This window comes from Blennius ocellaris (genome assembly GCF_963422515.1).
Source record: "Blennius ocellaris genome assembly, chromosome: 15".
In the NCBI taxonomy this organism is placed as follows: Eukaryota; Metazoa; Chordata; class Actinopteri; order Blenniiformes; family Blenniidae; genus Blennius; species Blennius ocellaris.
The window spans coordinates 13,446,735-13,469,744 of NC_137664.1; the positions used below are offsets into that span (position 1 = coordinate 13,446,735).

General features: G+C 39.4%; 1 protein-coding gene across 1 annotated transcript in view; it reads left to right on the forward strand.

Moving 5' to 3' along the window:
- LOC308140552 (matrix metalloproteinase-17-like) overlaps positions 1 to 23,010 on the forward strand; it is a 107,763-nt gene that overhangs the window by 51,136 nt on the left and 33,617 nt on the right. The window contains exons 2-3 of the mRNA XM_080510379.1: positions 5,233 to 5,365; positions 6,211 to 6,355. Coding sequence (XP_080366505.1) covers positions 5,233 to 5,365; positions 6,211 to 6,355 — 278 coding nt within the window. The remainder of the gene's footprint in view (positions 1 to 5,232; positions 5,366 to 6,210; positions 6,356 to 23,010) is intronic.

Sequence of the window (23,010 nt, forward strand, 5' to 3'; positions counted from 1 at the left end):
CTCTTCGGTAGTTGCATAAATGCTGTTATGTGTTTACAGCCCAAAACATATTGAATTCCCTAAGTGAGAAATAAGCTATATACTCTTTTGCCTCTTGCTTCTGTAACACGAAATGCAGCTCAGTGCCTGATAACCAGTGACTGCTGAACTCAAGAAATGACTTATATGAGCACATTAAAAAGTTTTGGTACAAAAGAGTCCCTGGCGTCGGTAAAATGGAAACATAGTTTGGCAGTAAGACCACAATGAACGTACCCCAGTTTAAATACGAGCTCAGAGATCCTTTAAGTGCAGCTTGTACCTTCTTTCTGTGCGCGACTTGATTTTTTCGCTGGCTTCCAACCCCAAACCAAAGACATCAGTTGGGTAAATAGCTGAGGCGGAATTCTCAACCGTGTGCGGGCGCTGTCAGGTCTGTCTTGATTTTTGTGAAATGTCAGCTCTCCTTCATCTCCATCCTTTAATGAGACTAACTTGAATAAAGTGGGTATTTAAATTGGATGGATGGATTGATGGGTGGATGTGTTGTTTCTGCAGCCACTGCATGGGTAGGTGTTTTGTGAATTTGGAGGCAGGACCAATGTTCGTGAGACATGGTTGAAGGTGTTCTGTGAAGGCTGAAACTCTTCGCACACAGCTGAAGGCCTGCACACAGAAGATCGCACAGTTTTTTCCTTCACATGCATGCCACCTGTGCACTCCGTCCTTATTAGTCATAAGATACACTTATACGTTAAAGATAAGCTTCTGCAACAAACATTTGTCTTTTGAAATTGTTCCACTTGAGTGGCAGCACGATGCTGAAGTGAAGCCTTCTTCTTATTGAATGGCCGAGGTTGAAATCTTCGCAAGGTAGACCTTGAGGAAGGTGCTGAAACTGTATGTCCAAGGGTATTACAGTATAATGTGTCTGACCCTGTGCTCTGTTTTCGTAGCGCAATTCTGAGCAAATGATACAGCAAGCGACCAGCAACAGCTCAATATGTGCTTATGTCATTATTTTTTCCTCTGTACATCCACAACAATGGTTGACTGACATGGCCTATGGGCACTGAAAGGTGGGTTTGGCTACGTTTGAACTATAAAGTGCTTCTCTGGAACTTCCTGCTCAGCAATACCTGCCCTCTGCATATCAATCCCTTTTGACCCAGACCACACATATATACCACACGTCAGTCGCACCAGATGGAGGCTTTGACAGTGTCTGAATCAGCTGTTTCTGTTTACACTTCCACTCCTCTCACAATGCCAGTCGCCACTTTTCATTGTTGTTTTTAAGCCTATGATGTTGTGTTATTATGAGCACTTGTCAATGCAGCTTCATTCGCATGTTTCTTTCAACAAAGTGGGCCGACATTTAGCCACATGGAATGGAAGTCATCCAATATTATAAGTACAGACAGTTACCTCAATTTTATTAGATAATTAAATGAGGCTTGCCTCTTTTACATTAATCAGGCCATTAAAATACCAATCGCATACTCTTATATTTTAGTGTCTTGGTGTGTATGTACAAGGATATAATTTTATAGGCATGGAAGATGCAAAATCGTTGGGTTGTAGGCTAAAGGCAGTGTGCATCCTTGAGACGTCGCCTCTCCATTGCAGGGATGAACCGTCACACATGAGCCTCATCTGGCTCAGTGGGTTTTCTTCTAATCCAAAGATTTGCCATTCATGCTCCCGTCTCGCTCTGGCCATGTGTCAAATCAGAAAGGTTTCATGTTCAGACACATTTTGAAAGTGATACACATGGAAATACCATGCAGTAAACATTTAAGCTCCTATAAACTGTCATTCTTTGTCGTAGAGGCCCACTCATTACCTGATGTATGTTTTTCCAAAGACAAAAGTCCCTCTATGTGAACCAGATGATGGTATAATTAATGTGAAGGGATGTTGCATTCGAAAGAGTGAGCAGCACCAACAATCTGGAGTCTTCCATTGTGATTGATCTACACACAGATGTGCCGTGTGCATGTGGAGATCTGTGCTTTCCAGAAACGTTGCATCTCCACATAAAAAAATGGAGATCGGTGCACAAACATTTGTTGGCATTTTCACTTGACATCTTAAACGGGGTTTAAATGTCCTCAAGAATCAATGCATCTCTTATATTGCTTCCTGCTATTTGGGGTTGAGCCAATCCCAACTGGCTGAAGTGAGTGAAGGTCAGGTTGTGAGAGAACAATGTTTAAAATGTAGTCCTTAGCATGGACACAAATTAACAAAGGAGTGATATACTGTATGTGTTCCTCACAGTTGTGTGCAGGAACCCAGCATGAGACCTAGCATGATCTAGGTGAATGATTGCATGCAAAAATAGTTCAGGTAAAAGTCTATTTACGTGTTGCCCCAAGGGCAATTGAGAATCACTAGTCAACCTAATGACACCTTGTACGTATGCTTTTGGAGTGTGGGATGAAGCCGTAGTACCTCCGACAACATGCAAATCTCTCACTGAAAGGCTGCAAGCTCACAATCCTGCTACCAACTGTTACCACACAGGTTGATTTGTGCAAAAATGTATCTTTAATTTATATGTAATCAGCATATTTCTTGCCACACAGATGCACTTTCACCCACAGTCTGTAAGAGAACAAATTTTGTGGATATCGATTTTTATATATTTTCGAGTAAATTAATACAGAGAGCCTATGTTTTACCAAACTAAAGAGAGAAAAATCCATAAATAAACAGCAGTAATCGTGTCTGGGTTGCCACTTATACTTTCAAATTTCCTGTATTTGTTTTTCTGTCTCATATTTGGACTCCGTCTGTACGGCTAAGTGCATAATGGGGGGGCAAATATCAGAAATGACAGTTTTGTAACTGCTAAAAGTCAATTCTGTAGTTAATAGATTTTTCCCAGTGTTGTCAAGCGAAAACGACTTCCTTAATATCGATCGTCGTCACTCAGTTCTGATGAGTGGTGATCAAAAACCCCATTAAAAAAACAGACTGTCAGAGCAGCTATCAGATCGAGGGAGGGGAAGCGATCAGGGAGAGATGGAGGACAAAAGAGAGGCGGATAGAAACAAAAACAGTCAGAATCAATTAGAGGAATAAAGAGGGCAGATTCAGCTGTAATCTGGGCCAGTGATTATTCATATGAGGTGAAAATTAACCTTCAGGATTTGAATAGTTTTTCTAATCAAATTTCGGGAGGCTATTGGAGGGAAATATCTGCACTAATTAGGAACTTTTTCTACTGTTGCCCCCCTGCTGTGCGTGCTCACGCTGTCCTTCAAAATACAAAATTGAGCTTAATGCATTTTGACAAAATGTGACTTGCAGGAATGTGCTGCTCCAACTACACTGTAATTGATACTGGGATGAAACGGATGAACTCGCATCTGGACATTTCACAGCATGAACACCGCATAATCCAATCGATAGCACGGCTCCATGTGCATTTGTTTTGTCTCCATGATGCTCGATGACGACCTCCCCTACAGCAGGCGTTCGTCACAGATGTCAGAAAAGCAGAGTGGTAATTGCTAATATTAAAAACACATGCATCCCATTTAGATAAAGTGTTGTGCTGGGATCGTGGCAGTTCCCTGGCTTTTCACGGTTTACTGGAAAAAGGGGATGGAACTGAGCCAGTGCTAATGAACGACGCTTTGCCGGGTGCTTTTTCCCGCTGTGAGAGGCCAGAATGTGCAGTGGGAAAACGGCCAGTCAAGATAACAGACAGACCAGACAAGTTTCTTTCTCAAACTTCTAGTTTGGGTGAATAATGAAATCACATTATCAGTAAAGTCAAAAAAATTCATTTGTGAAGGGCAACGATGTGTTTATTAGCGAACATTCCTCTTGTCATGGAATTTGTAGAAGTGACACTGCAAAATAAATTGTGTGTTTGTTTGTTTCACCGACATCAGGATGGTTCTTGTTTATGGTAGCATTGTTGGTAAAAAAAAGAAATTTGTTTCAGTTTCCAACGTTAAAAGGCTTTTCTACAGCAGAGCTCAGCTGATGTTTCTATCCCTGCTTCCATACCGCTTTGCCCAACATAGTGTCCATCTTCTTGTGCATGTGTACAACTATTTACTATGACCGTGGTACATGCGCACTGTTTTCAAAAAGTTGTTGCCCCCCCCCACTTACACTGAGTTGGAGCATTACCAATACATCTACTAATGTCTCTCTGGACTGTACTTGCTTTTTATTTTAAGCATTGTATAAATATATCTGACTTGTAAAAGTCAAGTTGTCATTTACTTTTGTGTCTGAACATTCAAGGTTTTGGATGTTTCTTGGTGTCCTATTTAGCATACAATTATATAGTCTTGTGTGAAAGTGAAAACATCTTGAGAATATTTAGATTTTTGGACTTTTTTGAGCACTGTGCAGTAGGGGTTGACGCTAAGAAGATTTAGTTTCAACCGCTTGAGGTCTTTCTGTGTAGAGTTGGCATATTCTCCCTGTGTGCATTAATTTTCTCCAGATACTTTAGATTCGGCCACATTCCAGTTTAGGTTTATGGATAAAGGTGATTAGAAGTTGTCCATAATTGCAAGTGGGCTGTTGACCTGTGTGGGAGGTGCCCATCCTATGGCCCAGAGTTGATCCAAACTAAATGAAATGGTTAAAAAAAAAAAAAAGATGGATATATCACCCAGAATACCAGCAAATCTTAATCCGAGTTTTACATTTTTGATGGGAAAGGCCTTCTCCTCTGGAATGTTTCCCATGCAAATCAAAGTTGTGCAGCCTCTATCTTTTGGATGTTTGAGACCTCTCTACACATCAAACATTTTGCACTTGGGCTGAATTACAGGGGCGGTCAGTCGAGGGGGAAATTAGTGGTTCTTTAAAGATAAATTTCCTCACAGTGGAATAACTTGGTTTCAAATCATGTGGAGATCTTTATGAATCCCTTGATGGACTAATAGGCATCCTCAGCCTTTTTTCTGAAAGTCCCAGAGTGCTCGTTAGATCTGGGCATGATGACACGACACTCGTCACCCCCTTAAAAAGATTACAGTCATTTACACATGATCTGAGACCTTTAGGCTTTTCATCTGTGATTATGTGTAGTGAGTTATATGTACCTTTTTTACGCAACTGTTAAATACAATTATAGGAACAACCGCTCCATGTAAATTGTTTTATGACAGTGATTTACATTCACATACAGTAAATATGAAAATGCATCAAACACTTATCAGACGCTTTGAATATTTGGTTCCACATCCAATGTATTGACATCTGTTTCCCCTCCAGGATTGGCTGAGCAAGTTTGGCTACCTCCCGCCCCCCGACCCCGTCACGGGCCAGCTTCAGACCAAGGAGGCTCTGACCAAGGCCATCAAGGCCATGCAGAAGTTTGGCGGGCTGAAAGAGACCGGAGTCTTGGGTATGTGGCTGCCACAAAGTAAATTAATAAGAAAATGTAAAGCATGCATTGCAAAATAATGCAGTTCTACGTACAGAAAGCCTGGCGTTTGAAAGAGTTGAATCAACATGAGCCAAATACAACAAACCTTGAAAATGAGAAAATATTTATTTCAATCCTGCATGCTGTATCCGATTACATTGCACAGCTGTTGACGCAGCATGAAGCGCCTTGTAAACATAAATCAAACTGGCTGTCACACACGCGCACATGAACAAAGCTGAACGACAGCGTGCCAACTGTACGTGATTGATAATCCTGCGGCGTGAGAAAAAGAATACTGTATTGATTAGTGTGCATTCTACTTTTCTCTCTTACATGCTGTACTTGTAATTTCCTGCAGCACAGATCGGCATCCTCATACTCCACACACACACACACACGCGTACACACAGATCATGGTCCTCTTCAAACAGCATAATTTCTGTATCACATCCGGCACCAACCTACTTTCACATCTAGAATTTTAAAGGGTACAAAGCTTGATGCTGTGTCTGAACAGACAGTACAGTATACATGGAAGTCCAGTGGGGGGTTTATATGAGTATAATTGTGTGTATGTGTGTGAGAGTGTATGATTCATAGCCCAAATGGCTTTTCACAACCTATAGTGCACATATGCAAGGTAATGAAAATGGCAGCGTTGAGTTATACCTACTGAAGCTGCAGTCGTTCAAACAGATGTTGTAGAACGCTATAAATCGCGTCTTCTCTTGTCCGTCGCTCCCTTTGCATTGAACAAGCGATGCGTAATTAAGACGTGTAATTCTCCTCAGTTTAGATCACAGTTAATTCTTCCTTTTCAGACCAGGACACACTGGGCCTAATGAACACTCCCAGATGTTCACTACCAGATGTGTCCGAGGCGTCCGAAGTGACGACGGGGCGAAGGAAAAGAACCCTGAACGTGAACCCTCAGAACAAATGGAACAAGAGACATCTCTCCTGGAGGTAGGAAAAATGAAAATGATCCAACATCTCCCTGATGTTCCCTCTGCTGTAAGACTGACCGTTAAAGTTTCCGCCTCAATAAAACCGTAGCATCTACAGATGGAACCAGTTCTTATCTACACATGAACCTATGCGCGCTTTCCGAAGCGAGACGTGTCTCACTGTTACTTGGCAACTATATAATAACCTATTAGGCTATTGGTAGTTTTTCCCCTGTATATGCTCATGTTCACCATTACAATTAATAGCATCTATGTGAAGGCAGCAAGAAATAATTGCTGTAACAGACACAAACCTGAAACAAATGTGGATACTGCAAGTCAGCGAAACTGCTTGCAGTCTTGATATAGTTTTATACTCAGGGAAATGTCTGGGCCACATTTCCTCGATGTTTTCCAGGATTTAATAGCTAATGCTTTAACACTAAGTACTTAAAATACTTTTTGGACATCTAGATTATTACACAAGACTGCAAACAATTAAAGCAAAGAGGATAAGTGTTCTACTATTAGAGTCAATGTATCCAATTATGTATTGTTAATCCACGTTGGGTTTTTTCTTAATCTGTGCATCCCTAGATATATTACAATAGATTACCACTTCTCAAAGCTGGCCTCCAGCAATTAATAAAAATTGCTCAAAATGTTTCACGTATTAATTCTTTGTTTTGATAATGCCACTTGGTAATAACTCTCATACTTTTGAAAACTCTTGCTTATTTCATTTTAAATTGCAACATGCATAGTTGAGTACGAGCATTGTGCCTTTGAAAGTATTTGTAAACTGTTTCAAATTCAAACTATTGCTGTTAATGCCAAACAGCTTAGCTTGTTACGGAGTCTTGATTAGTGGATTGGACCGGTCAGTTCTGACATATTGGAAATTCAACAAACAGGAGCCTCAGTAGCGTGTGGAAGAGCCATGCATAACCACAGCAACCTGGCATATACTCCTCATGCTGCTCCCCAGCCTGGCAGCACAGTACTGTGGGACGTCGCCTTTCATATTCAGCAATTCAACATGATTGTGTCGTTCATGAGCATCGCAAAGCAAGCTCAAACACAAGTGTTCAGTGGGGCTGAAATTAGTGCTGCAAGATTAATCTAATAGCAATTGCAATCAAAATTTCGGTGTTTGCAATTTCTCTGCAATTATAAAACCATATAACAGACTGCGATTTGCAATTTCATGTAAATAAATGTTATTGTGTGTCTGTGAAGGTGATGACCTTTCCTGTGAGTTGCTTGTGGAAATTACGCCCACAATTTACGTATGGTCACTACCCGGCGTGCAGCAGTGATCAGCATCAGTTTTAAAGACGAGGATGAACGTGAACAAGAACAGGCCGAGTTGGTGGTGGGAGAAAAAAAACTGGCGATACTTTGGATTCAGGTGCAGTGACGATAAACAGAAAGGCACGCTGTGTGAAATTCACAACGCGAAAGCAGTAATGTTAAAGAGAAAAAGACTATGCAGAGATTTGCAAGAGTCAGGTCAAATAACAAGACCTCAAAGAGACAAAGGGAAATCACAGACTCCATAAAAAAACTATTTGTAAGCTTTATATATATCGACATCATGTCCAGTTCCAAAGTGGCAATGCCACAGAATGAATTCCCCTTTGTCAGGCAGACTAGTTCAGCAATATTTATACATACAAGCAATAAGCTCTGCATCAGAATGAGCGGGAATGTCATATCAGCCCGCTGTAGTCTGAAATCAGGCAAGGTGGATGTGTTGGTTTTTTTTTCATCAAACAATCTCTGACGGGCTCTGGTAGATGGAACCTTTTAGAAAGATGACTTGAATATACAAATTGATAATTAAAAGGGGGTACAGTTATTCTTTTTTATTGATTTAGGTGTGATTGACTGAACTTCTCAAAATTATCAATTTTATTCTATATTTATTTAAGTTCAAGAGTTGTACTTGGAAACATTTCACCCCGTTTTTGAAGTGAACCACTGATTTTATGTCACAGCCTCCTAAATGTCCTTCTCAGAGCAATCTGAATGTTAATGCATTTTTTTTTTTTTTAATGATCGTTGCATTTACTGTCCAGAGAATGGCCTCCAGGAAGCTTTGAAGCTTGAACCCTTCACACTGTGTCCTTTATATGGACAAACGGAAGCAGTTCATACGTTTTTTTTTATAACATAGAATATTTGTTCAAAAGTATGGTTATTGTGCAAATTGTGCAGCGATTGTTCAAATTATGACGGCAGTCTGGACATTGGTACAAGAAACAGAAAACAAGAATCAACAGCAACTGTGCAAAAAAACAGTTTGGCAATGGAAAGCAAGATTTTAGTTTTCATTTATTCAGCTGTTACTCCTCCCACAAATGCATGTTCTTTATAAATGTGGTTCCTTTTAAAAGAGAAAGCAGGATTACCATTTGATGCCAAGAAATAAATCACAAAACACATTTTTTTCTCACTTTTGTTTTGTATATAGAGAAATTACATCATTCTGTATTCCCAATGTGAAGATATTTGTACAACATTAACATCCTCAGCACGCACTGTCCCTCACAAACACTGAAGTCGGTGATGTGTTTCTTAAAGATCGACATCTTCGTCACAAAGTCTTTTTTGCAGTTTGCACAGCACACAATGAAATAATGTGGGCGTGTTATGAGCAGCTGGACCATCTGTCTGCGATACATCTTGGCGTTAAACACCAGAGGAGGAGGCAGCGAAACATATGGCTGGCCTGCGCTGATTCACACACGCTATCAAGGGGCTTTCAGCAGGGAGACGATCTGAGGTGGAGTGTCGGCCAGGTTGTGTGATGTGTGTGAACCCGCGCTGTAAAAATCAAGTAGCTGATTCAAGCTATAAACATTCGAAGCCAGTCTGAGTGAGAGAAGATCACAAATAGTTTGTCCATATATTTCCTTGAGCAGGAAATTATGTATTGATTGAAGTCTGATTATGTCTTTACATTAGTTTTTAAAATAGTTAAATCAAAACCAGCAGACATTTAAAGTAACTTTAGTTGCCACAGATTAAATGACTGAAACCAAGTATCTTTTCCTAAAAATTGCCTCTTCTTGGATCACCTTTTTCTCACATATTTTACCAGGATAAGCCCATCTCATTAGAGGAAAGAGCTCAACTTCGTGTGTAATATTTCAAGTATCCCTCGCTCTACAGTACAATTGATTGAGGGAATTGAGCTGAGCGAGATTAAACTTGTGGCTTTGTGTACCCGGTTGTTCTCAAATCCCATGATTAACAGTTTGATCCCTGGCTCCCTCTGTCCATGAGTTGAATTGTCGTCAGACATACATAACTCTGAACCCCAAAGATCCACCTGATAAATGAGTGGGCATCTCGCATATGTGTGTGAATGGGTGAATTTAGATAACAAGTGTAAAGCCTTTTTATGGTGCTAAAAAGTGAGAAAAAATATGCACTGTGTAATTGAGGTCCATTTCCCAAGTCCATTAAACCACAAATGCAGTTCTACAGTTCAGGCAGCTAAAATCCGCAGCCTACGCATTGATACAGCAAAGGGTCAGACTAACACAAGGTCATAAACACATCTTAAAAAACATTTTAATAACATCTGTACACACAGTAATACTCATATATAAATACACCCACGCCCTCCATTTCCACGTGATCGGATTTCTCTCCTGCTCATGGCGAGAAATCTTTGTGAAGAGTTCAACACATTTTTTTCTTCAATTGCTCTCCTTGTGCAGTAATGACTTGTGATTTATCTGAGATTTGGGGAGTGGTGTTGCTGCAGATGATAGGAGTAAGAGAACATGTCTGATAGCACCGCTCAACCATCAATGCATCCGTCCTCATCTGTATCACAACTTAAGGTCGTGTGGGCTGGGGCAAATCTCAGCTGTGTGTGGGTGAAGGCCAGTTACACCCTGGACAGGCTACCAGTCCATCACAACAACATTAAAAACGGTGAGGGAGAGATATTCACCTTTATAAATTTTTTTGGACGGGACTACCATGAGAAAACCCACACACCCGAACACACACAAAAAAAAAACATTTGATTTTCATGTTGACGATATATTTAACTGAGAACCGCCGAGAGTAAATTGTTGCCTTATATTTCAAGCAAACATCAAGTCACTGGTCTGCATGGTGGAATAGTGGATTGCACTCCCACCTCACAATGAGGTTTGTGTTTTCAATGTCTTACAGTCAGGGGCATGACCTACGGTAGTTAAATGTGTGAAAACTGTATATGTGAAATGCATTCTACAAGCAAAACCGCCACTGGCTTCAGTTTAAGTTGAGGGCATAGCAGATGTGTTATTGCTGTTTTTTGCACACATATGTAAAAAAAATAAAAAATAGAGTAGAGTAAAGCTTGTGTAACTTGATGTGTGAAAGAGACAAAAAAGACCTGCAGCAGGATGTTCCTGTGTAAAACACTATTGTTTCACACTTTCTCCAAGCTGGGTCAGGATGCCATCTCAGTTTAGCTGGGTGTTGCTTTGCCACAAGCTGCAGTGTGTAACTGACAGCTGGAAACAGGCAGGTACGCTGTGAAAATCTTGCCAATGCCTTCAGAATATGTGATGCTGAGACCTTATTTATGACGAAAGTAAGTTTAGTTTGCGGGAGTATTCTTGTGGCTTCGGTTTGAGAGAGATGTATGAGGACTTTCTCATCACACAGCTTTTTTGCTGATGGGACTATGCAGTGATATCAATGAGCTTTTGCCAATTTTCAACAGGAAAATGAATCTCATCCTACTTTTTGCAAACAAAAATGAGTCATCTCAACCTGATTGTAAAATTAAATTAACTCCAGTTTGTATTTAAGCATGAGCCCATGAGTGCAGCAGAATTAAAGTGCGCTGCGGTATTTTGTGTTCTCTGGGGGAATACTGGCTCAAGCAGCCCTTATGTACTCAAGCAAAAAGCCATACATATTTTCTTTTTTGGACCAGCCTGCCGCTAAGGACAGCGGAGCACAGAGGCCAGATGGGCTAAAGCAAAACCTGCAAGGAATGATGAAGCGGGGAGGCTAATAGATCTAAGGTAGGACAGAGGGAAAGCGAGATGCGGAGGGAAAGCAGGACATCAGGGCACTGGAGGATTGAAAAAACAGGTCGATAAGCACGAACTTGGAGCTGATGGGAAGGCTGGAGGAACAAGAGGGAGTGAGGGGGTTGTGGCAGTTGAGAAGAAGCACAGAAAACAAAGTTTGTACTTGAAAAAAGGGGAGAAGCTCATGAAGCAAGACAAGTAACGATCATTTAATGTGCTATATGAATATCAACACATGTTCAGAAATGTAATATAAGCATGCATTGGCATCTTGTTTTCAAATTGTATCAGTGCAATTATATGTATTTAGTCTTTTTGTGATCAGTCCCATACAGATGGCATAAAACGTACCACATCCAGTACCTACTTGGCTTAGATGGTTGTTCCCAATGGCATTTTTTTTTTTTTACCATTTTTAAAAATGATTTCTAACAGTAAACTTGCAATGACATGGTGTTTTCTTTGCTTATATTTTGAAATTAACTGAAATAATAAATGTCTCATTTACTTGTTGCCATGCCAACATTAACCATATTTTGTATCTTGGGTGAAAATATTACTTTGCTCTCGATATAAATATTCTTCCCATGAGAATTCCCTGGACTTTGTCCTTCTCTCATGCTTCTCTGCATTGCTCCTGTACTCTCCCACATGGAAAGAACCTATATGAGGATATATGCACATATATGAAACCTATATGCAGCATATATGCACATATATGACAATATATGCTGCATATATGCACATATATGCTGCATATATCCACATATATGACAATATATATGCTGCATATGTGCACATATATGCACATATATGCTGCATATATGCACATATATGCTGCATATATGCACATATATGACAATATATATGCTGCATATATGGAAAGTCCCACATGGACAGAACCTATATAAACATATATGTTTTAATATAGGTTTTGATATAGGTTTTGAATATATGTGACATATATAAAATTTGCCATTTTCCTATATTTTATGCACATATATGGACCTATATGCACAGATAGGTACATATTTATATATATATATATATATATATATGTACATAACATACGGCAGATTCTCTGACTTTGACAAACCGGAACATTGTGTGACATTTATTGCCAACCCCTTCCTGGATGTACACATCAATGAGCTGTCAGGACACTATTTTGTGTTGGAGATGGAGGTCATAAATCTCCGGCTAAAATCCCAGCAGCATTCACAGCATTTCTGGAGTTTGGTTGAGCCCGACAATTACAAAAATCTTCACCAGGCTGCACTGAAAATGGAAGCTTTATTTGGGTCAACGTATTTGTGTGAATCAGCCTTTTCAGACATGAGCGTAAAAATGACAAAGTTCAGAAGCAGACTGACAGATGAACTTTAAATGACTGCATCAAAGTCAACCTCAGCAGATACACTCCTGCTTCCAGCTCTCTGGTTGAATCCGTGCAGTGCCAGTCTTCTCACTGACTCAAACTATGCAACAAATGGATGTGACCATATGATGGTGAATGTGTGTTCAGGAGGTTGCACTATTATAAATGTTCATATATGATCATCGTTACAAATTCTGCATGCTGCTGTGATTATATAAGTGACCTGTTTTACAATTTTATAACTGTTGAATGTCTAAAATGTTGTTAGAACCGTGTGCATATGCAAGTGATTTTGGTTTAAGTTTTTCAACTTTTAAAGTTCCCATTTCACGATTTTGAAGCATTAAAAATGCATTTATAGGTGTACGTTTTAAGTATTCATTAGTTGGTTCACAAAATGCACATGCTGGTGATCGTTGTATGGACATTGTGTTTTCTGTGTCAATATTTTTGAATGCGTATCCAAAATAACTACATTTACCTGTTCTATATACCTGAATAAATCGTACAAAACACCAGTAGCTCTCCGGCACATTCATTGTTCAAAAGTAGCTCAGAGACAATAAAAGGTTGGAGACCCCTACCCGATACATCGTATTTCAGATTTTATGTAATGGGGCAGCAGAATAACTTCCCTCCTTTCTGTGCACTGCCTCAGAGTTACATTGGTGTTCCACAGTCCCTGCATTCAGTTTGTTCAACTATCCTGAATTTCAAAGCTCTTCGTGTACATAATGTGTTGCAGCCCACATGAGTATTTAATAAGATGAATCATCTTTTTTTTTTTTTTTTTTTGCGATACGACATGAATCTCTCTGATAATAACAGCCTGACCTGTGGCTGAGTGAGTGTATGAAGATATATTAATGAAGTTTGACATATCAATTTGTGTGAGCAACATTCAGACAGGCTGTGGTCTGGCTGGATGTGTGTTATTGTGGACCTGTGGCTGGTTTGATTATTCTACACATCAGAAATGCGAATTTGAATTCCCATAATTTTCTTTCAGGAACATTTAGGAGACCCTGTGAAATGGCAGTTAAGACTGTCAAGCCCCATTTTTTTGTGTGTGTGTAACAGCACAGCGAAGCCGGTGTTTCAGTTTTTTGATGACATTTTTCATCTCGCCCCCGAAATATATTGACATTTCAACTGCAAGGAGTTTGGTAAGAGTCAAACTGGGAACTTGTGCTATAACAAAGATATTATTCATGAGGGGATCATGCTGGTGGAAGTCATCCCGTCTTCAATATCTTAACGTTCCTCTTGGCTGCTTTTACAGCTGATTATTACTCAACACTGGCATTTGACACAAATCTCAGGAAATCATCCACCCCAGCATCCCGGGATAGAGGTCTGGCTTATGAGCCCGGATCAGCTGAGTCATATAAGCTCCTCAGCACCCACTGGGTGCAGCAAAGGAAACTGCTCAGACTGCAAGAGAGACGATATATGAAGGATGAATCATTTGTCACCAGGGTCAGGATGGCTATGGTGTTTTGATGATAAATTAACTGGAGACTTTGCCCCTATAGCTTTGCCTTGTAGAGAAAATTCCATCTCGATATGCTCTCAATCCCCCCCCCCTCCCTTTTTTTATTTTATTTTCTCCAGCCAGACCTGTTTGGGGGTCACATTATGCTTGCTTGAGGGAGGGTGAGCCTCTCATAAGGTCTCAGCTGACCTGGGAAAATCAGGTGGCAGCGATCCAACATCCCACTGCAGTCAACATCTGCTTCAGGGGACCAGCATGCACACCTCTGAGAAGGCCTGCTGTTTTATGACTGGAACATTTGGGCTTTTTCTCACCACATATCCTCTCTGCTACTCTCCATTCTGACTACTGCCATCCAACCACTGCCAATCACACTCCTCACACTGCCTCCAGCTTGGCCCCACTCTACCCTGCACCATAAGGCAGCATCTCTTTTCACTTCACTTGGAGCCACCTCTCAGCTTGCAGCTCTCACATTTGAGTAACAGCGGAAAGCAGCCAAGATTTACAGAAAATTAAGATATACTGTGTCTTTTGTAAATTTCTCCATCCCGAAGCTCTTGCCAAGGGTAAGAATGTGACTTGATTCAGCTTTTATTATAAGTGTGTGGATTCCTCACTAGTTTCAGATTCCTTTACATGTTGAAGGACTGTCATGTTATGCGGTTTATCAAAAAAACAACATTGTAAAAACAGGTTAATGTTTTATATCGTCACTGGTATTTTTTTTCAAAGGCATCATGCGTAAGTTTAAATTCATTGGATATTCACCAGCGGGCCCAGTCAATTTACAGTAATAAATACTACTTCCATACAATAATTAAATTCGTCGTTGTTTATAGTGTCAGTTACAAGTGCTGGCACCTGCTGTTTTTCTTGTCAAAATGAGGGCAGACTAAACATCCGGGTGAGTCATTACAATATCTTTTGATTCACAGTGGCATTTATGACATTATCTCCCCAGGTTCTGTTGATTATCTCACTTAACTTAATTTTAATATGCTGTTGAGCTGATTTCCTAATATAGTTTCTGATCTGATGTAATGCTTGAGATGATTAGAAATGTTGTGTATATATATATATATATATATATATATATATATATATATATATATATAATCATTCCAGTTTCACAATGTGTTTTTTGTCTTTCAGGATCATTTAAATGTATTCTGCTTTTTTGTTTTATATCTGATGTTTATGGCTTGGTGATTCTGATCACTTTAAAAAGCCATAATATCACAATGTTACAATATTTCATAGCATCACTCCAAAGAGGATTTGTATCACAAGAGAGTCAAACTTCTGAAAAATATATTGCAATTAGATACTTGGCCTCCATGCGGCTTGGCCTGGATGCGATCAGCCTGTGGCCCTGCTGATGTGTTATAAAGCTCAGGTTGCTTTGAAAGCAGCCTTCAGCTCATCTGTATTATGGCTCCGTCATTTTTCATCTTCCCCCTTGACAGCAGACCGTAGATCTCTGTGAGGTTCAGGTCAGGCCAGTTGGCCAGCCAATCAAGCTCAGTTGTACCACGGTCAGCAAAGCCGTTCTAAGTTGTTTTGGCACAGTGGACAGATGTCAGCAGATATAACCACAAGCTTCTCCAAATTCTCCCTTTGGACCGGATGAAAGCGAGTGGGCTAACAACAGCAGATCACACGGCACTTGAACTTTTGAGCATCAGTAAAAAAAAAATAAAAATAAAAAAATGTACTCGAAAATGCTCATTTCCAAATGAATTGCTCTTTCGTGGAGATGAGGAGATGTCATCACATTCCATCTCCAGGACTTGTGTGTGGTTTCTCTCGGTGCTCAGTCCACTTCTTTTGAAGCCCCCTCTTCTAATTCAAGCACTGCTTCACATGTTTCTCATCCTTGCTGTTTTCGCTCCTTTTCCAGCTACACTCTGTCCTTCCAGTCAACTTTCCACGAATCTGCTTTGATCCAGCACACGTTTAAAAGCCAGCCCTTTCAGCAACAATTATTTATGGCTTCCCCTGTTTCTACAGGCTGTCAGTGTCTTTACAGCAACTCTCCAGTCAACAGTCTTGCCCATGATTGTTAAATGACCCTCACTGCCTTATAAACGTGAATATAATAGTTTTAACATGCTATATTAAATGGAGGCAGCTGGACAGCTTAAGGCAGGGGGCAGTGACAGGAAAAGATTGTGGGTCAGGGGGAATGGCTTATCATAGTTTTGGTTTAAGATGTGAAAAGAAATCTTGATGAAAATAAATGAGTGCCTGGCTTAAGATGAAAGTAGTTTTTACTTTCTGAAATTACACTTACTGATTATAACAAGTATTGCACATTTTCTCATTTGCTGATAATAAGAGTGAATAACTCTAATCGCAAAGATTTACTGTGCCCGCTTGAATATTTTGTCATTGCTTGTTCCCTCCTTTATTGACGGCTCACTTTTGTTAAAAAAAAAAAAAAAAAAAAAGAGTTAAAAATACTTATGTAATACTGGTCTCAAATAATGTGCCTTTTTTTGGCGTTTGTTTTAAGCAGTACATAGTGAATTATAAGCAAACTTATGATTTTTCCTCAGATCACTATTGCTTAAAAGAGACTGTAATGACAACATCCTTGTAGTTCCTCATTCTAATTTTATTCATTCATTTGGATTAAGGCCCTGGAAAGATCTGGTTTCGCATCCATTTGAAAGGAAGTCTCCCATTTACCAGATGTCATATAAAACTGATGTGGTAAGAAAAGCCCAACTGCCCATAGCATTTAGACGACGTAGAACATTTCTGCCATTATCTACTACTTTAATTGATATTTTCCCCCTTCCTGACAGTTGTATCAAATGCCTGATTTGTTGAAAAAATGTATGTCATTGTATTCGACATGCATTTTCATGCATTTCAATGAATATGTGCCTGGATGGCTGTTTGCCCTGTAGGTGTACTTTGTGTGTGAGTAATATCACATTAGTAGCAAAGAGCATTGGAAAACGTTACCATATTATTGATTTAAGGTTTTAATAAAGTGACTTCTTTAAACACCTCAGAAGAGTGCAAATTCCCACTCTCGTCTCAGGGAATTAGAAGCAGTCTTTGGCAGATCTGTCTTTTTTTTCACAAGGAACATGCACTGCTCTGAAAGAATTCAAGCGGTTGGCAAAGATATTTTCATGCGGAAGAAGTCATCTCCAACTTGTGTGATTTCTAAAGCCAAAAAGAACATTTCAAAAATGCTCCCTGTGTGTTTCTGTACACCTTTGATTCTCTACTGAAGTGAAAACAATTAAAGGCTGTGTAAAGCAGTTAAAAAAAAGAAAAAAGAATCCATGTTCTGAATCTGTCCCGTCACAGAAAATTGTGTTATTTTCCACCCAGCCAAAGTTGTCGGATCAATACAAATTGACAAGTATATAGAAATAAATCTAACATTCTCTGCTGATTCTTCGCTTTGAGATGGCAAGAACATGTTTGCTAAATTGAAGTTGAAGGTAAAAACCACTGTGTTCAATTGACCAGCTGCTGAGGGCAAGTTATGAGTTCTCTAAGTTCAATTCAATCTGTATGCACAGTAATCTGTGAAGGTATTGTTGACAATAGTGCTCCAAGCCTTATTAAAACAACCGTGGTGACACTCACACTCACTCATGGGTTTATTATTCATTCATTATTTTATAGTTTAATTCTCCATTTCACTTACAAATTCAGTAAAAGAGGCATTTTGTTTCAAGAGTTTCACCTTATACCTGTTTATTTGCATTATAGAAAAAAACCCTGGTGTCATTTCATGTCACCTTTTCCAGGAAAATTGTAACATTTAAATCGCAATCGTGTGACTTTAATTGTCAGACTTTGATTCAGATCCATCCAAAAATATGTATAATTAAAAGAAACTGCACTCTTTATCATTGTAACATCAGAATTCAGCACTGCATGCATCAACCTCTTTATGCATTTTCTAAAATGTAAAAATAGAATCTGCTTTCCACTAAGAAATAAAAAAAATCATATAAAAATCAAAACTTGTTTTATCCATTTGCCTTTTTCTGTCTGAGCACTTGCACCTTGTTTTTGCTGTTGTCGATGAAGGGAGAGTGCTCTGCTGTTGCCTCGAAAACAGGCTCATCATCCTGAAGCTGTATTTTTGTCGTGTTTTTTTTAAATTTGTGACCGGTTTTAGAAAAGCACTGGTTTTGTGACTGCTGCTGCTTTCTGAGATAACTGACCATACTGTGTGGGATAGGAATCGCCATCTCTTTAACGAGGAGAATGGAGAAAATGATGATTAAATCGACACCAGGTTGTACTAACACAATAGTTCGCAGATTCCCAAGGAGGTAAAACAAGAAATTCTACCAGAACATCTCCATTCTCTATCAGCTTTGTTTGTTTATTTCCAGAAGGCATTGGTGGTCATAGATATAGATGTAGACGTAGATAACTTACAGAGTAACTTTTTACTTTTTAAGTACATCAGATTCAGTCAAGAGTGACCTTATGCAATCAAACTCCCTTTTATACCCAAGTTTTTAAACAATTTGTCACAGTATGGTCATAAACTTCTTAAAATGCAAAAATTGCAAGGTCTGCGGGAGCCTTTACTGTGACGTGATCAGTAAACATGCAACTGTCACAATGAGCTCTAAATCAACTGTTAACAGAAATGCGAGAACAAACGCACACTCGAGGTACAAAGCATGAGATGTAGTGAGATGAACTGGCGCTAATGACACAACGAACACTCGCATGCACACACAGGGCGTGAGGAGACAATGACGCATAGCTGACAGCAATCAATGGTAACCACAGTGAGACCCATGAAGAGACCAGATCTATAATTTTAAAAAGACAATAGTAGATGTCATTAAAATTGCAAAACACAGATGAACAGTAGCTCAAGTTAGTCATTTCTTCACTGCAGCAATAGATGTACACGCTCATAACAAACCCATTTTTAAAATGTCCTAATTCTAATTGTTAAAAAGTGCTTTTCCCACGATACATTAAAAAAAACTAATTTACATTCCACAGGCATTATTACATGAATTCAAATCTAATGTGTATATAATTGCATGACTGACTGTGTAATCATCCCTCATACTCGCTAATTTTCCTGTCATTATTTCAATTACTTCAAGTGTTGATAAATTCATCCCACTGCATTCGCCATGAAGTGATTTAAATGAGTTGTCAGTGTTACAGTAAGAATGTCTGAGTGGCTATTTGCATCCCATCCTCCTGTTCTTAGAGCTTTTGCTTCTGCAACGAGTTGTTGGTTTTTTTGGGGTTGGGTTTTTTTGTTAACTTCTCCAAGTAAGATTAGATTATGTTATGGTGGGCAAAAATGCATCGCAAAACTTTTCTGTCCTCCTATTGATTTAAAGTCTAATAGATTTGGCCTGTAACCAAAGCCTGTGTTTGTACTCATTTAATAGCTTCCCTTTACTTACAGCTTGGCAAACTGAAGATTTCCTATGTAGACAGGAGAGAATTAGGAGGAATCTCCAGAAACAAGCCTGTCCTGATTTTAGAGAATTAGAGTCGTTACTAATTGATGGGTTGGGAGTGCAATGCTGCTGCTGCTGCTGCATTTGGCTGCGTTCCTGCTTCGTTTGTTGTCCAGTAGTGTTGAAATGAAGGGACGAGTTCAGGTCCCATCATCAACTAAGCTAACAATCCTGTTGAGTTGCAACATCATGACCCAGTCAGCCCTACGGCTATTTTTGAACTTTTGGGTTACCCTGGAATTTTAGATTAATATTGCTATGCAAACAAACAGTTATCTTGTATTTTTCTTTTCTTAATTCTAGCTTCTTTGATTTTAAGTGCAAAAGGGTGCTTTGTCTAGTTGTTAATAGGTGAGCCCACACTGGACGGCATAGGCCTCATTTACACCAACATTTGAAGTGAAAACATCATTTTTGTGTTTTCATTTCAGAATGGTTTTGCATTTACACTGCAACAGTTTGAAATTGATGTCTGCTTCCATGAAATGACTCGTAGTAGTTGCTGTTGTCTGGTTTTGTAAAGAACCCACACACACACACAGATGCATGCAGAGAAGAAAACACTATAAACATAAACAATGGAGAGTACACAGAGATCCGTATGAGCAGACGACAAAGTTGGATTTCTGTTATATTGACTCTCAGCTATAATGCTACTAAGTCCCAGGAGAATATCAACTGGGAGTCATGACTCTCTGGAGGCCGCCATTGTTGTTATTGTCCATCTATTGTTCATCAGCGTGTGTGCAGTAGCAGTGTTTCAGCAAAGTGTTGTTTTTTCCAGTTTCCATGGAGACTGAGTCAAAGTGATTTCAGAAAGATGCGTTTTCAGTGGTTCCAAGTACCGTTGTCATGGAAACGGACCCCCAAAATGCAATGAAAGTTTTCCATTTTCACTTGAAAACGCTCTTGCCCCATAGAGTAACAATCACTACACACACACCTACAAGAGGCACTGACTAACATAACACATTTTGTATTAGAGGAGGAAGCTGAATCACCCTGGTAAAACCCATCCACATGACTTCAGCTTCACTTGCCACGTCAGTGAAAACAATTACAAAGAATTAGAAAGTGCTGCCTTCAGTTTCTTGTCGTACAGCAAAACTACAGAAACAATCCCTTTTGTACAACCAAAACCATATTTAATCATCTAATTTGGAACTAATGTTTGAATAAGTGTGTGAACTGATATGAAATCATCAGGACTCCAGTGACACTCATATATTTCATCTTTTTGCTTATTCTCATCTCTGCTTCATGAACCCTCAGGCTCTCACAATGGACCTTTATCTTCCTTCCTTGTGCTCATTCCTCCTCTTCTGACCTCTCTTTGAAAGCGAAAGAAGCACAACCTGTCCGGGAGTGCCTGCTCAGTGGCATCAAGCTGCTCTTTGATGTAAGCAGTTCTTTATGTAGGTATTATGTTTGATTGATGTGGAAGCTCCCGACGGTTCGCTCATATTTATTTGTGAGTCAATGATGCACACTCAGGATCTCTGTTGCTGCTCAACAGCCCTTCAACCGCTGAGCCGCTGATGACTCCCGCTTTACGCTGCAGCCAGAAATCTCTTGCATCTGCACTTTTTTTGTTCTCTAAACTCTGCTGGCTCATGTGCTTATCACTCTCTAACTGCTCGTGAGTCACGGTTGTAAAATTTCGGGGGAAATAGACATTTACACCATAAGCGCCCCCCCCCCTCCAAGTTTATCCGGAGAAAGCCGACCTGAGAAAAACATCCCCTGGTGCAGCTTGTAATTCCTATGGTGGCCTTAAAAAAAAAAAACAACAACTGTGTGAGTATAATTGTGGTGACAGCAGCTCTGGGAACTACAAGTAAAATTCCAGAAACATTTCAGACTCTTTGAATGTCGTGATGTGTAAATCAATTTAACCTCACAATTAATTGAATAAGATGGAATTTTTTAAACAAAAGGATGTCGAAAATGAAAATGGAATCGTGAATCAAAAAAAACGATGCTTTACATCTTATTGTGAAGGCCAATGTTTGATATCCCTATGCCTGTAGCCATAGAACTTGGATTGTTTAATTCTAAATCCGAGGTGGTTTACAATATTTAGAAAAAAAAATCAGAAGCGGAGAAATAGAGGTTTACATGCATGCACTGTTCATCGCAGTGTCCCTCACGACTTTGGCAGTATGAGCATTTAAAGAAAGGTGAGATTCAATAGCCAGTCACACAATTTGTAACCGGTAACATTGAAAAGGGGAGAGAATTACTCATTCATTGCACATTGATCAGTCTATAAACCATAAAATCGAAATAATTAGCCTTAGATGGCTACAAGATCAGTTACAGATTGAAGTCTGAGTTGATTTTTCTGAGGCCTTCACTGGGGATTTCTTTACATGCAGTAGAGGCTGAATTAAAAACACCTTTGAGTAAAAAACAAAAGAAGACGATATAATATGAAAATATAATATAATATGAAAATCCCAAAAAGGAAACTCCAAACCATTGAAGCTAGTTGTTGCGGTTGTCAGTTGCTTGGAAATATTCAAGGCCTTTTTCTCCTCTTCAGTTTTCATAAAGTGGCGCCTCCACTGAGTGACAGCTCTGCACTGCATGCAGGTCAGTTTAGTATAGAGGTGTGTGGTAATATGAGCACAAAGAGGTTTGGGATCATCCTGCTTCAATAACTAAGGCCTTCCTTCCCTGAAATAGATGTTGTCTGGACTGCAGGATATGTCGCACCAAAGCTCATAAATATTTTTCCGCCTTTAAAGATTCCCTCACAGCTGTCACCTCTAACATGCGCTCTATTACACTCCTGTATAATCTCTGAGGATGTTTTTTTGTTGATGTGCAGCAACACGTTGAATAATCCCTTTCTCTTAAAGGAGGACACAGCGTCTAGTTTTTGGTAATACTTTGACCACGTTACACTTCACAGAAACGGCTTCTGTAAAGAATAGTTGCACAGCAAATTTCCCTTCTGAAAGTACACGGTGTATTCCCCTACATTGTAGTGTCTTTATAATGCATTGTTGCCTGAGGCATCAGAATATCGCAGCCATTCAGTGTTGGTTTTCTGGTCTTCTTCTCTGCAAAATATTTTATTCATTGTATATACCATACAAGATGAATCTTTCTTTTCAGTTTTATACTAACATTTAAAAATAATTACACTATTTGCTATAATATTATATGATTTTATGTATATTATATTCATCTTTAGCCAACTTGAATTAAAATGATTTTTTTCCTCTTTGTCGTACATCCAATCATTCAATCTTCAATAAT